At 38.5% G+C, this 16,709-nt stretch overlaps 2 protein-coding genes across 3 annotated transcripts in view; one reads left to right on the top strand and one right to left on the bottom strand.

The window, feature by feature from the left end:
- TUT4 (terminal uridylyl transferase 4) overlaps nucleotides 1-6,761 on the top strand; it is a 136,337-nt gene extending 129,576 nt beyond the window's left edge. The window contains exons 29-30 of the mRNA XM_017548794.2: nucleotides 3,957-4,123; nucleotides 6,036-6,761. Coding sequence (XP_017404283.2) covers nucleotides 3,957-4,123; nucleotides 6,036-6,103 — 235 coding nt within the window. The 3' untranslated portion in view covers nucleotides 6,104-6,761. The remainder of the gene's footprint in view (nucleotides 1-3,956; nucleotides 4,124-6,035) is intronic.
- A 5,269-nt stretch (nucleotides 6,762-12,030) lies between these two features.
- The window catches only part of PRPF38A (pre-mRNA processing factor 38A), a 14,093-nt gene continuing 9,414 nt past the window's right edge, over nucleotides 12,031-16,709 (bottom strand). Inside the window, exons 6-10 of one of the 2 annotated variants that reach the window (XM_017548805.2) lie at nucleotides 15,280-15,392; nucleotides 14,628-14,654; nucleotides 14,418-14,515; nucleotides 13,885-13,930; nucleotides 12,031-13,003 (exon numbers count right to left, since the gene is read on the bottom strand). In XM_017548805.2, the coding sequence (XP_017404294.1) occupies nucleotides 12,961-13,003; nucleotides 13,885-13,930; nucleotides 14,418-14,515; nucleotides 14,628-14,654; nucleotides 15,280-15,392 (327 nt within the window). In that variant the 3' untranslated portion in view covers nucleotides 12,031-12,960. Of the gene's footprint in view, nucleotides 13,004-13,884; nucleotides 13,931-14,417; nucleotides 14,537-14,627; nucleotides 14,655-15,279; nucleotides 15,393-16,709 lie in introns of both variants that reach the window. The other variant, XM_017548804.2, reaches the window with a different exon arrangement.

Here is a 16,709-nt window from a genome sequence, read left to right as displayed (position 1 = left end):
AAAAAAAAAAAAAAAAAAAAAAAATTGGCTTTGGCCGGGAATGGTGGTTCATGTGTGTAATCCCAGCACTCTGGGAGGCTGATGTGGGCAGATTACTTGTGGTCAGGAGTTTGAGAACAGCCTGGCCAACATGGTGAAACCCTGTCTCTACTAAAAATACAAAAATTAGCTGGGCGTGGTGAAAGGCACCTGTAATCTCAGCTACTCAGGAGGCTGAGACAGGAGAATTACTTGGACCCAGGAGGCGGAGGTTGCAGTGAGCCAAGATTGCACCACTGCACTCCAGCCTGGGTGACAGCAAGACTCTGCCTCAAAAAATATATATAATAATAATTTTGTCTTGACTGATAAAATCTCAGACATTGGATCAAATTTGCTTTTTAACTTTGGTTTTAGCATTTAAAAAAACATCAGGTCATTACCACACCTAGTATCATCTAATATCTAGTCCTTGTTCATTTTTTCCTGTTGGTCTAAAAAGTTTTTTTTTTGTTGTTTGGTTTTTTTTTTTTTGAGAAGGAGTCTCTCTCAGTTGCCAAGCTGGAGTGCAGTGGCGCAATCTCGGCTCACTACAACCTCTGTCTCCGGGTTCAAGTGATTCTCCTGGCTCAGCCTCCCGAGTAGCTGAGACTGTAGGTGCTTGCCACCATGCCCAGCTAATTTTTGTATTTTTAATAGAGACAGGGTTTCACCCTGTTGGCCAGGTTGGTCTTAATCTCTTGACCTTGTGATCCGCCCGCCTCTGCCTCCCAAAGTGCTGGGATTACAGGTGTGAGCCCCCATGCCCAGCCTAAAAAAGTGTTATTCTTACTGATTTATTTGAATAAAGATTCAAACTGCGTATTTGATTTTTATAACTCTTAACTGTCCTTTAGAGCAGTTGCTGCTTCTATATTCTTTCCAATATTAAGTATTTTTTGAAGGGACTGTAGGATTTCCCATATTCTGGAGTTGGCTGCTTATATCTTTGTGGCATCATTTAATGTGTACCTCTGTCCCTGTATTTCCTGTAAACTGGGATTTAGATTCAGAGACTGGGTTAGATTCAGGCTCTTTCTGTTGGTAAGAATACTGCTTGGTGGGTCCCATGTATTTCCAGTTTTTTCACTTTTGAAGGAACTTGCTGTCTGGTTATAACTATTTTAGTGACTTAAGATTGATTTGTGAATTAGGTTTTATCAGCCTCTTTTATGCATTATGTTCATCAATTTTTACTTAGTAGCCTTAGCTGCCATTGATAATTGTGGCCAGTATCCATTATTTTGCTGTCTCCAACTTTTTTTGGAACAATACAAATAAGGTATTTTGCTGAGCAAAAATGCCAGAATATGGAAACTTAATTAGATTTCTAAGATGAAAAGATATATGGCACACGTGGTTCTTCTCATGTGTCCTTCTCATATATCATTTTACACGTTTATTGTGTATATGCCGTGGCAGGCACTGTGATAGTCACTGAGTTATATAACCATGAAGACAGACCCAGTGTTTCGCCCTTTGACCAAAATTCTTCCTTTTCCCTGCCGCTAATTACTCTCAGTGTTTTTGTCACAATGAACTAATTAATGTTCCACAAACATACTGTACTGTCTCTTAACCCTGGTGATGTATCTAAGTTGTTCCTTCTGCTTAGAATGTCCTCTCTGTCACCTCCGCTGCTCACTCACACGTCCTTCTATGCTGCCTCAAAGCTTGGCTAACTCACTTATCCTCCATATTTAAATTTAAATCTCTTTCTTCAGGAAGTCCTCCTTATTTCCTTAATATCCATATCATTACGTTTGTCTTACTGTGTTGAACTTGTCTGTTTACTCATCTGCATAACCCATTAGACTGAACTAATAGAGGCAAAAATTAATTTTTTTTGTCTGTCTTTTTCTCTCTAGTAACGTGTTTAGTTTTCTCTTTAGTAGCCTGCTGTGTTAGATATATTAATCCTTTTTATAATATTTCTTTTTTTATTTTTAATTTTTATTTATTTTTTTTAAGGCTAGTCAAGTGAAGCAGTGGGAGTGGAGAAGGAACAAAGAAGTCTGTACCTGGTTGTGATCAATTAGTTGTAAACACCACTGCACTTGGACCAGCCAATCCTTTTTATAATATTTCTAATAAGCTATTAATAAATATTATTTGTTGTATAGATACCCAATTCGTAATTAATATTTCATCCACAGTTACACTGTGTTAAAAGTGGAAGGACTAGGGGCCAGGCAGGGTGGCTCACACCTGTAATCCCAACATTTTGGGAGGCTGAGCCAGACAGATCATCTGAGGTTGGAAGTTCGAGACCAGCCTCATCAACATGGAGAAACCTTGTTTCTACTAAAAATACAAAATTAGCGGGGCATGGTGGCACATGCCTGTAACCCCAGCTACTTGGGTAGCTGAGGTAGGAGAATCGCTTGAACCAGGAGGCAGAGGTTTCTGTGAGCCAAGATTGCACCATTATACTCCAGCCTGGGTAACAAGAGCAAACTCTTTCAAAAAAAAAAAAAGCCGAAGGACTAAATGGAAATATATTAAAATAATAATAATCATAGTTATATTAGAGAAGGAGATTATGTGAGTTTTCCCCCCTATTTTTGAAATTAATGAGATTGTATTGCTCATTTTAAGGAAATTTTGGGTTATGAAAAACTTCCAAGGTAATTGGAATATATCCTTTAAAAATACCCTTTTATGTTAAAACATCATTTCTCATTGGTTTTGACCTAATTCTGGGTATACCCAGTTTCATTTATTTTTGTAAACCCCGAGTACTTCAGCTTCAGCCCTTAGTTGTAACTTGGCTTTATGAACTCACAGTGATCTAGCTGTTTTGCTTACCTCCTGAGACAATTCAGCTTACAAAAATGCAGTTCACATGGGCTTTAGTTTTTTGCGGCCTACTCTTTCCTATCCCGTACTTCCTAATTCGAGCTTCTGCTAGGAAGTTTAGTGAGTAAGGGCAGCGTCTTTTAGTTATTCCCTAGCACATTGTGACTTTGAATGAGAAAAGCCACCAGAAATGATCTAGAAGATAAACTGGTTACTGTACTTCAAAAAAGGTACTTAAAGATATATTTTAAAGGGAAATGGAAAGATTTTGGGGGATAGTTGGACATAAAAATTATAGGCCTTGTATTTTTTGAGTAACTACCTATATGCTAGATCTTGTACAAGCTACTTTCTTTTGGTTATCCAATTTAAACCTCATAACAATCTGAGGTTCAAAATGGAACCTTAGTAGTTTTAGGAAATGAGATTTGAGCTTAGACGTGTTTGGCCTCAAAGCCAAAGTTCTCAACCATTACACCCCAATGCCTCAAGCTTCTAATAGGATCTCCTTCTAGGCCAGGATATAATTGATTCTGGGATAGTTGGCACTGTCTTTAGGATAAAATCTAAAGTTCCTTCGCATGATATATTCTAAGGTTTTTTGAAATGTGTATCCCCACCTACCTGTCCCAATTGTGGATTATTCTGCAACTTGCTGTGCTTTCAGGGTTTTATACATGAAACTCCTCTCTAAAATGCTCCCCCCTCCTGCATTTTGCCTAAATTTTTCCTTTTTTAAAAAAACTCATTTTAGTCAATCATCTTAGGAAGACCGTCTTTAACCTTCAAAGACTGGGTTAGCCCTCTCTACAGAACATTTTGCCTGTTCCAGCAATTATTAGATATTATTGTATATATATCTTCTTGTATGTCACTTATGAATAATTTGAGCAAATAACAATGCTTTTATTCTTGCTTGAACCAAGGAGACGGAGGTTGCAGGGAGCTGAGATCATGCCACTGCACTCCAACCGGTGCGACAGAGTGAGACTTTGTCTCAAAAAAAAAAATTTGTTTGGTATTCTCTGCATTTAGCATAGTTCTTATCCAATGGTAGGTACTGAATATATCTTTGTGGAATGAAGGGATATTTCAATGAACGAACTAATGTTTTTAAATGTCTTTTTCCTTTCTTGTTGAAATGCAGAGCCAGGCTTTCGAGGACTGACTCCTCCAATTCCTTGGGAACATGCACCACGTCCCCATTTCCCCCTTGTCCCAGCTTCGTGGCCTTATGGTTTGCATCAAAACTTCATGCATCAGGGAAATGCCCGATTTCAGCCCAACAAACCTTTCTATACTCAAGGTACCATTGCTTACAAATAAGTTAACATGTTTGGGTGGGTTTTATTCTGGGATAGAGAGCCTTAGTGAAGGCCAGGATCTGGGAGTGAAAATTCATGAATTCAGTAAATATTTACTGAGAGATCATACTGTATGTCAGACCCTGCTAGGTGCTTGTTGCTCAAGCAAGAGTAAAACAAAAGCTCCATCACTTGATGCACATTTTCTTAGGAAAACCAGACATGTTAAATAGAAAAGGAGTTCAGATGAATCAGTTAACATTGCCTTAGCAAATCCAAATGGGATATGGATATGAGATTATTAATAATCACAAGATTTTGACAGTTGAGCTAGATCTTGAAAGAGATGCAGAAATGTTTTTTTGCCTAGCGATTAGAGAGGAGGAAGAGTATGCTTAGCTGAGGGATTAATATGTGTAGTCACTGAGTTTGCCTGGCATGATGAAGGACAGAAAATAATAGGGCTAGAGGATGGAGGTATATGAGAAAGTTGATGATAAGACTAGAGAGAGTAGGCTTTGACCATATTATGGAGTTTGGACTTGGTTTACTGAGCAATGGGGATCTAATGATGGAGTCTTGCTCTGTTGCCCAGGCTGGAGTGCAGTGGCACTGCCTCCCCAGGTTCAGCGATTCTCCTGCCTCAGCCTCCCAAGTAACTAGGACTACAGGCGCCCACTACCAGGCCTGTAGTCTTTGTAGTTTTAGTAGAGACGGGGCTTCACCATTTGGCCAGGCTGGTCTAGACCTCGTGATCCGCCTGCCTTGGCCTACCAAAGTCCTGGGATTACAGCTTGAGCCACCGCGCCTGGCCTGTTGAAAGGTTTTTAAGGGAACGAAGACATAATCAGATTTATTTAGTAAATGTTAGGACTTGAATGACATTTAAATTTGTTATGCTCTGCTGGTGCTATTGTAGTACTAGTAATGGCTTTGACTGGGTAATGAATATTATAAACTAAGAATTCCTAGAAACTTGGAGCATTTTATCTAACCTACTTGCTTCAGAAGTATTTGTTCTTATAGGCATTGTCTGAGTCTGGCCTTCAGCTCCTTGTTAACCTATTTCAGAATACTTGGGATCAGAGTCAGTATAGTTAAATGAGGAGTTTAAGAAGTTAAAACAGGCACTCAGGAAATGCCGAGTGAATGAAATGATAACTTAAAGGGGAGGTACCTGGTATGGTCTCAGGCTTGTTATATTTAAGCCTTCTTTTTTTTTTTTTAAAGGCGGAGTTCTTGCTCTGACCTCCAGGCTGGAGTCCAGTGGTGCGATTTCAGCTCACTGTAACCTCTGCCTCCTGGGTTCAAATGATTCTCTTGCCTCAGCCTCCTGAGTAGCTGGAATTATAGGCATACACCACCATGCCTGGCTAATTTTTGTATTTTTAGTAGAGACGGGGGTTTCACCATGTTGGTCAGGCCAGTCTTGAACTCCTGAACTCATTATCTGCCTGCCTCAGCCTCCCAAAGTGCTGGGATTACAGCCGTAAGCCACTGTGCCTGGCCTATTTAAGCTTCTTAAACCACCCATTTACTACTAAGGCATCCCTTTAGTATAGAGTGGCAGTGCCTTGTCTATAGTTGGGTTCTTCTCTTGAGCAAATAACTGGGGATAAGGGAAATTACTATTAGTCATAAGCCCTTTAAGGAGGGGAAAGTCCGTGGCTCCTCTCGAGTGAGTTTTTTCCCTTTGATTCTTCCTCTCCATCTTTCGTGTCCTCTCCTTTTTTCACATACACATATTTCCTTCCATCTTCCTTTTTCTCCCCACCCTCTCAAATGTTTTGGCATGCTTCATCTCCTCCTAGTATATAAAGAGAAAAAAAAAAGCTAGTTAAAAGTTAATTCTAAGGTGTTGTCAGATAAACAGGCACAAGCCTTTCAGTTTCCTGTCTGTGTTGTATCCAACAGACAGATGTGCCACCCGTCGGTGTAGAGAGCGTTGTCCCCACCCACCAAGAGGAAACGTGTCGGAGTAATGCGAGTCCATTTTCTTTCAGCTGGTCTACCGATGCACAGCAACCAGCCAATCCTGCTGTCTCAAGGGTATCCGTACCTCAATGTCAGTTACATTCAGCAGAAAAAGTGACATTTAATGGAAAGCAAAACAAATCAGGTCCTGATTTAAATTTTAACACATTTAGATAGCTTATTTAAATTCTAAGACTGTTTTTACAGACTGTATTATTTGTATATAAATATGAACTATAGTTTTTACTGGTATCACCAAAATGAGTGATACAAATTTCATCTATTTTATTACCCTATTTTTAAGGGAATTTTATGTTTTGTTTAACCTTGATGAATTGTATAAAGAGAGAATTTAAAAAATTACATTCTTTATTTTCTATTAGCTGTATTCATACTTTGGTTGCTTCAGACTTTATATATTGTTCTTAAGAGTTAGGAAAGAATTTCATGTGTTTTAAATTTGTCACTTCTATTCTTTACAGAACCTTGTAGTGCCAAAAACTTTTTAAAAGGTAAAAAAATAAAATAAAATTACAACATGAAGATTCAGATTTTTTTTCTTTTCCATACTTGTATATTGAACATTCAAACTTGAACGGAAAGTTGATTTTGTCTGTATTTGAAGTACTTCTATTTTAAGTTAATAAATCTTTTTGACAAGAGTCACATTTGGTTAATTCATCGTTGTATAGATGATGGAAATACAGTGTAACAAGATTTGTTTTAATTTCAGTGAATAGAGCATTCTAAATCACAGATTTTAGTTTTAGAGATTCAAGTATCATTTTATGTCCTATTTGGTTGGATTTTCACAACACCCATATGAGGTTGATAGAAGCAGAAGCCATCTCCATTTTATCTTTGAAAGTGAAAACTGAAACGCAAAGTGATAAATTCCAAAAAGCATACTTATATGCTGCAGTCTGAATTGAAACGTCTTTGGGAAGAGAGTTTTAAAACACGGAGACTAATATTGCAATTAGAGTGGAGGGAAGGTAAGTCTTTTTTTTTTTTTTTTTTGAGACAGCGTCTCTGTCACCCAGGCTGCAATGCAGTGGTGGGATCTTGGCTCACTGCAACCTCCACCTCCTGGGTTTGAGCGATTCTCCTGCCTCAGCCTTCTGAATACATGGGACTACAGGCACACACCACCACGCCCAGCTAAATTTTATATTCTTGGTAGAGACAGGGTTTCAGCATGTTAGTCAGGCTGGTCTCGAACTCCTGACCTCAGGTGATCCACCTGCCTCCCAGAGTGCTGGGATTACAGGCATGAGCCACCACTCTTGGCCCAGACTCTGTTCATTTTGAATCCTATACTTCCACCTGGTAAGCACACTTGCCAAGATGATAATTGTTTTCTAGTAATACTTGGGATTAATTATTATTGGGTATTGGGATTCAGACTCGAGTTGGTGGTGGCATAATTTTTCAGCTGTTTTAGCAGTGAGGTGAGGTAATTTTCTCTGGGCCCTTAATTAGCCCATCCAGTTACCTGGGGTCTTAAGCTAAATGATGCTATAGATCTATTTGGAAATGTGCAGAATAAGTAGGTAAAAATGTATTTTAGGGACAGTGTATTATCTTTGCTTTGCTCCCTGTGATACACATTACTTAAATAAGAGACTGCTTGGGCCCTTGCCATATTTCACAGCATGGAAAGATATTTGAAACCTATTGCAAGAGGTTGAGGGTATTCGTGCCGTATTTATAGCCCTGAGTTAAAGTCAGGTATATTTACTATTTTTTTTCTGATTAAAGCTTCAGCATCCTTCAGAATCCTGTTTAAGTGGTGGATTTAGATCATTTGTTTTAAGAAGATACCTGACCCAACTATGCATTTATGTTAAAATGACTTGGAGCATTCAAGATTTAAATTAACATTCAATACTTCACATCCTTCCACGTCTTGGAGAACAGGTAATGATGTATAACAGGGGTGTTTATTACTCTCTTTACTTTTGTACATACAGTAGGTCCTCCATATCCTTGGGGTTTGCATCTGTGGATTTAACTAACCATGGATTGCAGATACAAAAAAAAAATTGTGTCTGTATTGAACTTGCACAGTTTTTTGTTATTCCCTAAACAATGCAACAACTTTTCTTACAGAATTTACATTGTATGAGGCATTATATGTAATCTAGAAATGATTTAAAGTATAAAGAAGGATGTGCATAGGTTATATGCAGACTACACTTTTGTATCAGGGACTTCAGCGTCCTCAGATTTTGGTGTATCTGCGGGAGGTCCTGGAACTAGTCCTCCACCAGATACCAAGGAAGGATAGTATTTGAAATATTCATTAAAAAGAAAACAACTAGCAATAACAGAGAATGCCCCAACCCCTCAGCCTTTCTTAAGGAAGGCAATATAATACCACTTGGCAGAAGCTATTAACTGACAACCTAGTAACCAATAACCTAGATTTTACTGTTGTGATGGTGTTATAGATACTAGTTTTCAGCATCTCATTTGCCTCTCCTTCAGTAGGGGCAGTGTTCAACAATTGGCAAAACTGTTCTAAGTTGAAAAAGAGAATATAGTTTAAAATTGATACAGTAGAAGCTCACATTTTAAGTTTGCAAAGTCAGTTGAGTTCACATTTATTGTAAAGCAGTTAAGTAGAAAATTATCAATCTTATACAGGGAGAACACACACATTTAAGACCAAATTGTTTTTAAATGTTTTGTTTAATAATATGGAGATTATTTTCCCTTGACATTAGGATTATTAAAAATATAAATATTTATGATGTACTGTGTAATATATTTGTTTATATCCCCTACAAATGGACATTTTTGCTGTTCCCAGTTTTTCTCATATATATGTAACGTAAAATGATGGGATAAAGCTATTTGTGTGTACATGTAATTATTCTATTAGGGTGAATTCCTGTAAGTGGGATTACTGGGTAAAAGGATCAAAAGTTCTAAAGTTCCTGCTACAAATTGCCAAACTGCCCTTCATAAAAGTGGTTATCAATTTGTACTTCCAGCAAACAATATGTAAAATGTGTTGGTATGCTTATAAGAAAGCTTTTAACTATCAGCAACCCATTTTTTGCTTTGTAAAAATTAACATGTTTATTGCAAAAAGAAAATAAGCATTATGTAAAAGTACAAAGTATAAAAATCACTCAAAAGTTCATCAGCCAGAAAGAAGTACTACCTGGTGAACTTCATTCATTCCAACCATCCCTTAATCATATAGACACATATATACAAATAGTTTTACGAAAATGGGCTCATATGCTGTATTTTGTAAATGTAGCAAATTAAAAGGAAAACAAGTGTGAAACAAGAAATGCTCAACTTACTTTTTTCCCCACAAGAGAATCTAGTCTTGTAAGATTCCTCCTAAAACTAAGGACAGTTATGGAAAACAATAACAACGCTATTTTTTTCTAGTTTCATGTATCTTTTAATGAGAGTCCTGCTATGAAAGATGAAACCTGCATACTTTTATTTCTGTATAGACACAGTGTTCATAATATTTAACTTTGACCTTATAATAATTGCCTGTTATTTTTAAAATTTCTGACATGTTTACTAACATTCCTTTTACTGATTCTTTCTTAAGTTCTTAATTTGATTCATTTCTTCTTTAGTTGAATTTCATTATTGGGCAGTTTTTTTCCCAGAGGCTCATGATTTGTACTTCTAAGTTCTTACAAACTTGAGAACATCTATAGCCTTTGTATTTTAAGACAACTTTGGCAAAGTAGAAACTTTCTGGCACACTTTTTCTCAAGCCTTTGGAGCCTTTTGCTTCATTGCCTTCTTTTTATAAGATCTGAAACCATCCTGACCCCATTTAATTATTTTAAATCATTAGAATATTTCTCTACATATTTCTCTTTATTTTCCATTTTTTATTTCTTCCAGCCTATTTTCTCTGTGCTGTTTTGTGGTTTCTAATAAGGCCTTTAAACTCCACCGATCTTATTTTCCATCTCTTAATCACTTTTGAACGTGTGTGTGTGTGTGTGTGTGTGTGTGTGTGTGTGTGTGTATGTGTATGTGTGTTTAAGTCTGTTGTCTTTTTTGGGTCTGTGGAGAATTTCAAATTAACCTGTTCGAGGGAGTGGGCAATCTGTGACAATTTTCTAAATAATGCTTAAACTTCAGTCAGTCTACTTAAGAGTAACAGGAAGAGAGGTTAGAGGAATGAACTTTTAAGTTGGGTTGTTATATTGGAACCCTCTCACCAAATCCATTATTTCTTCTGCCCCTTGGAACACATTTCCCTTAATTTCTTAGTATTAAAAAGTGATTGTGCCCTATGGCAAAGCTTTTAAGGCGGTATATTTCAAATTATTGGAAGTACAATCAATTAAGTTTTGGATGCAATAAATTAATATTTGCATCCAATATTAATATTGGATGTAATTAAGTTAATATTTGCATCCAATATTAAAAACTGTTACCGAGTAGGAAATACGAGAATTCACTTTGCATAATTCTTTCCTTAAATTTGTCTTAGTACAGAATATAGATATGTGTATACAGAGGTAAGATGCAAAATAACTTTTTAAATGTATGCTGTAGTCAAAAAGTTTAAAATGCTTCGTTCATAGGCAAGCACATAGATGACAGAAATAGCCTTACAGCAAGGTTTGTCCTTAAGCTCCATCTCCTGTGTAATTTTATCAAAATGACATCTAGAGATATTCAACAAGTTTTACTCTTACTTCCTAATTAAAGAGTAGGGACATTCTCCTTCCTGCTATTGGTTGGCTGTGGTACCTCACATTTTACCGTATGTCTAAACAAGTATATTTTATTTAATATTTAGGGAGATTTATTTCTTTTACTAAAATTTGTTGCATCTTTGTGTGTTGGTTTATTTTTACTTTAAATGATATTTTAAGATAAAGTTTTATTTTTGATATGGAGTCTTGGTTTGTTGCCAGGCTGTAGTGCAGTGGTGTGATCTTGGCTCACTGCAACCTCTGCTTCCTGGGTTCAAACAATTCCCTTGCCTCAGCCTCCCAAGTAGCTGGGATTACAGGCAGGCGCCACCAAGCCCAGCTAATTTTTTGTATTTAGTAGAGACGGGGTTTCACTGTGTTGGCCAGGATGGTCTTGATCTTCTGACCTTGTGATCCGCCCGCTTCGGCCTCCCAAAGTACTGGGATTACAGGTGTGAGCCACTGCACCCAGCCTAATTTAAAGTTTTAAGAGTGTACTAGATGACAGCTTGGTTGTTCCATGGTCATTTAGCCAAAAGACATTTCTATCTAAATCACTTTGATAAAGAAATAACTGCTAGGATACTGTAAAGCATTTACGTAGAGATGGCTATATTTAATTTTAAAAGGTAGTCCTATATAGTTGTATCAGAAACCATAAGAGCTCTTTCAGACTTTTACTAACTCAGATGTTATGAATCACTGAATATGAAAGCTCAAATAATATTTAAAAAAGCTTTAATATTGCTGCAGAAGTCTTTCAGTTCAAGAGCAGGCAATAGAATGCATTGAATGTTTACCTATGACCAGATATAACTTCCCAAGAAAAACTGGATCCTGTAGGACAGCTGGTTTTCACAGTTCCTGCTGGGACTACAGTTGCAGGAAGTCAGTCACTTTTTTTTAAGGGAGTTAAGTACTGGTAAAAGGAATTCTTCTAGCAAATATCTCATCTCTTGATTATCAATGTCCGTGGCGACTTTTTAGTCCTAACTTTGCTTCTGCATTCTTGACCCTTAGCTTCCTTCACCTACTCTCTCCTAATTCTCCTGTCTTTCTGAATGGGTCATTCCAGTACTTCTTCCTGTCACCAGTGTTGCCTATGGTTCTCTTGTGTGCTTTTCTGATATAAACACTCTCTTGGCAGTCTTAATGACAGATTCCACAATTACTTAAAATATTGTCAATTCTGGCCTATACCACTATGTTAAACTCTGGTCCCTATCTCCAACTTTATGGGCTTTTTTTTTAAGCTATACCATAGCTGTCTCAAACTTGTTAAACTGAATGCATCACTTTCATTACTAGCACAATCCTCTAATTCTCTGCCCCTCTAAAAGCTTCTCTTCCTGCTGTATTTTCTGACTTTGTAAATGGCACTCTTGTCTAGCAATTTAGATCAAAACCATGACTAGTATTAGATACTTTGCTCTGCATCAAATCTTTTTCAATCCTGTTACCCTACTGCTAACGACTAGTCCTGTATAATGTCAATGCTTATATGACAGGCTGGATAGCTTAACCTGGATTTCAAGTTTGTGGGCAAGAACCAATGGAACTATGAAAAAATGGGCTGTATAAGGGGTATTAAGTACCACTCTGTTGAACTGTTCGATGAAACTGGCTTTAATGATCCAGAAGAAGCCTTACATTTGAATGCATTCTGTTCTTTCAAAACTGCTAACCAGTTTTCATGTTTACCACCACTTGCTGCTGCTGGAAAAATGTTAGGAGCTACTATGTTTTACTCATATCTTTGAATAATAGCAGCAGCACAAATCCCAGGATTCTCAAAGCAGTTCCAACCACAGCAAACCAAAAACTAAATGACAGAGAAATGGGAAACAGATGTGTCTGGTTTAATAAAAAGGGGAAGGGTCATCAGGTGGCCATATCCTTTCCTTGTCATTAATATCCTCAACCTACAGATCCTTTCTACCCTTGTAAATCTGAATAAAGTCAAGGTTACTTGGGTCAAAAACTGATGTTAATGATGATTAAAAAGAGATACAAAACTCAGCACCTCCTTCATTAAAAATAAAGGTTGAGAAACTTTATAAGAAAAAATTAAAATATTCTTGTAGCTGCCTGGGGAGTTCTTAAGCCTTCCACATAGACAGATATCCTCATATCCACAGGAGGCCATGTGGACTACAACCAAACCGAGTCCATTACTCATTCCCTCTCCGGCTCTTCTTGTGGCTCTTCTTAGACCTGAAATGGCAACACATATAAATAATTACATTAAGGATCTGGGCAAGGACTCCTGAGAAGAACCTTGGCGTGCTGACACTAATGGGGATGGAGCTAACAATCCATATTCATTAAACTACTTGGTGTTTTTTTGATTCGGAGCAACACTCTTGAATCAGGCATTACTATCCAAATTTTACCATTGAGGAAATCACCTCTCAGAGGTTAAGAGTGCACCCAAAAGTATGTGGCACATGGGGGTTTCTAATGAAATCTTTTTTTTTTTTTTTTTTGAGACGGAGTTTCGCTCTTGTTACCCAGGCTGGAGTGCAATGGCGCGATCTCGGCTCACCGCAACCTCCGTCTCCTGGGTTCAGGCAATTCTCCTGCCTCAGCCTCCCGAGTAGCTGGGACTACAGGCACGCGCCACCATGCCCAGCTAACAACTGTTAAGTTTTAAAAGTTGGGACTATTCTAGATACAGAAGGATAATGAATAAAATGATAATAAAAATAAAATACAGAAGGATAATGAATAAAATAATAAAAATAAAATAAATAAAAGTTGGGACTAAACTCCATGCCTTCTAAGACCAAAGTTCATCCATTATCCAAAGCTGCAATCCTGTAAAACAAAACAAAATGGGTATCTTGCTTGAACCCAGGAGACGGAGGTTGCAGTAAGCCAAGTTCACGCCATTGCACTCCAGCCTGGGCAACAAATGCGAAACCGTCTCAAAAAAAAAGGGAATCTAACCCCAGTAATTCTCAAAGCAATAGACCAATTTCATCTTGCAATTAAGAATTCCTAATATGCCCCAACAAAACAAAATTTCAGGTCCAATTAGTTATAATTGGGACTTTTATTTCTGAATAAAGTTAAAATAGAGGTCAATTCATTACCTTTCAGGAGACTTTGAGTGGCTCCTGTGTCTGTGACGGTGATGACCTGAGGAAGAAAGGGCCACTGTATGAGATCCTACCCTTCAATTCTTATTAAACTGCCATTCTTAACTCTCTAATGTCTGCCATTGGCTTGTTATTTTTTTGGCCTATGCAGGGGACACCTCTTAGTGGTAGCAACTCTCTGAATTAGTGAAGTTAGTGAAGGAAGAGGGAGCAAAGAAAGTAGTCATGAAACCAGTTCAAATACAAATACATTCAAGGGCTTTATGGCTTATTTCACAAACATTATATTGGGTTTTCATTACTATGTTAGATCTTATTCCTGTAATTTCACATGAAAAAACAGAAGCAAACCTTATCAGCAAAGCTTATAAAAGTGACAAGCTGTGAACCTTAATTTTCAAATTCTATGTCCATTTCCTTTTCTGCTAGGCAGTACAGTCAGGCACTCCTGTACTGTAGGAGGCTAACTGCTCCTTTTACATTTCTTTTGTTAAGAGAACTTGTGGCAAAAGGCCCAAATGCTCTACCTGGGGACTTGGAACGGGATCTGTGCCGCCGATCTCGGGACCTGCTGCGGTGACGTCTTGGACTCTTGCTCCGATGCCTTTCTCGACGGGGGGAGGGGCTGTAGAAAAGACTGGTCAGACTACCAGATCTGGTTAGCAATATAAATAGAATACCAATACCACCCTCACTCCCCAAAGCCCTGTCCTTTATCAAAATGACTGAAGGCCTACCTTCTCCTTTTGGGAGATCGGCTTCGCCTATAAAGAGAGGAAGAAGAAAGCCTAGGTTGGCGCACTGGATGTTGCAGATTGCAAAAACGGCCCCAATTTTATTCTTCACCCTTCTCTGTATCACCCTTCTCTGTATCCATGTCTTTTGTCATGTAACACTAGCACACTCCCATTCTAACTTTAGGACTGGCCACATGACTTGCTTTGACCAACGGGATATTTGCAAATGTGATAAAAGCAGATACAAGAAAAACATCTGCATGACTGGGTTTGTTTGCTCTTGAGTTCTGCCAGTACCGTGAAAAGATGCCCATCTTTTCCTGCTGGAGGATGATAAAGAGAAGAGAAACTTCCCCCGTCATCCTAGCTAAGGTGATCCTATAGCAGCCAGCAGACAGCTAACAACAAAACAGGTACTTCAAAAATTGCCTATCCAAGCACTGCTTAAATTCACTGACCACAGACTTCTGAACAAAACAAACGGTTATTGTTGTCTGCCAATGAGGTTTTATAGGTGGTTGTTGCAATAACAGATAACTAATATACTGGGCAAACATTCTCCATAGGCTGTTATTTTTCCTTTTCTAAAATCCAAACTTCTAGGCTATAGTGCCAAAATGTCCTGGGAAAAGGCCAACGACTAAGGCTTTACCTTCTGGGAGACCGGCTCCTACTCCTTCTGTAGCGCAGTGTGGGAGAGCGACGGGGCTTGTCCAAGTCTCGGTAGCTTCTCCGACGGTGATCAGGTGATGGGACTCTTTCCAACTGGAAACAAGATGGCTGGGTCATTGATAGGCACAAGCTCATAAGGAGCCACTAGAAACGCTAATTATACTTTGCTGCACATCTTGTCTCCAAGTCCATCTCCAAGTGACTTTAAAGCACAGTGATCTGACTACAAAGAGGGAAGCACTTACCCTATTAACTAACAAAACTTCCTATGAGCTATATAGGAACAGAAGCAGAGTGTGTGTGAGTGAGTGTGTGAGAGAGTGTGTGTGTGTGTGTGTGTGTGTGTGTGTGTGTTTTGTAGACATGGTGAAACCCCATCTCGACAAAAAAAATACAAAAATCAGCCAGGCATTGTGGCATGTGCCTGTAGTTCCAGGTACTTGGGAGGCTGAAGTGAGAGGATAGCTTGAGCCTGGGAGGCCAAGGCTGCAGTGAATCAAGATTGTGGCACTGTACTTCAGCCTGGGCAACAAAGTGAGACCCTGTCTCACAAAACAAAAACAGAAGTTTTATCTGGCTGCTTCCTGAAACAACTGGGCAGCTTGGCTGGTTTCAACTTTTCAACATTGTAACTAGTACTGAAAAAACATGACTAAGTTGAAATTTTCCCCCTCCTAAACAAGGCTTATTACTGAGGACAAGGGCAATTATGACAAGTGTTATTTCTTTCCAAGTATTTAATAGTTGCCACCACTTATTAGGCAATTATAATGTGCCAAAAATATGCTAAAGGCTTTATGTTTATCATCTTATTTAATACTTTTAACAGTCTTGGGAGAAAAGTATCATTAACCTCACTTTACATAGGAGAAAACTCAATTTAATTTGTGTAAGATTATACCACTAGTATGTAGCAGAGCTGAGATACTTTTAATAAGAAAATATTGTTTTTGGTTAAAGAATTAAAAAAAAATTTTTTTTGAGACAGAGTCTTGCTCTTGCCCAGGCTGGAGTGCAGTGGCACAATCTCAGCTCACTGCAACCTCCGCCTCCCAGGTTCAAGTGATTCTCCTGCCTCAGCCTCCTGAGTAGCTGGGATTACAGGTGCCCACCATCACTCCCAGCTATTTTTTTTGTATTTTTAATAAAGACAGGGTTTCACCATGTTACTGAGGCTGGACACCTGACCTCAGGTGATCCGCCCACTTTGGACTCCCAAAGTGCCAGGATTACAGGTGTGAGCCACCACGCCTGGCCAATAGAGTTAAAAATTAAAGTCTAGGTGGGGCACGGTGGCTCATGCCTGTAATCTAGCACTTCGGGAGGTCAAGGCAGGTGGATCATGAGGTCAAGAGATCAAGACCGCCGGGCGCGGTGGCTCACGCCTGTAATCCCAGCACTTTGGGAGGC

This window comes from Cebus imitator, unplaced genomic scaffold (genome assembly GCF_001604975.1).
Source record: "Cebus imitator isolate Cc_AM_T3 unplaced genomic scaffold, Cebus_imitator-1.0 Scaffold214, whole genome shotgun sequence".
Classification (NCBI taxonomy): Eukaryota; Metazoa; Chordata; class Mammalia; order Primates; family Cebidae; genus Cebus; species Cebus imitator.
Note: the sequence above shows the minus strand (reverse complement) of the source record. Positions and strands in the feature narration are given on the sequence as shown.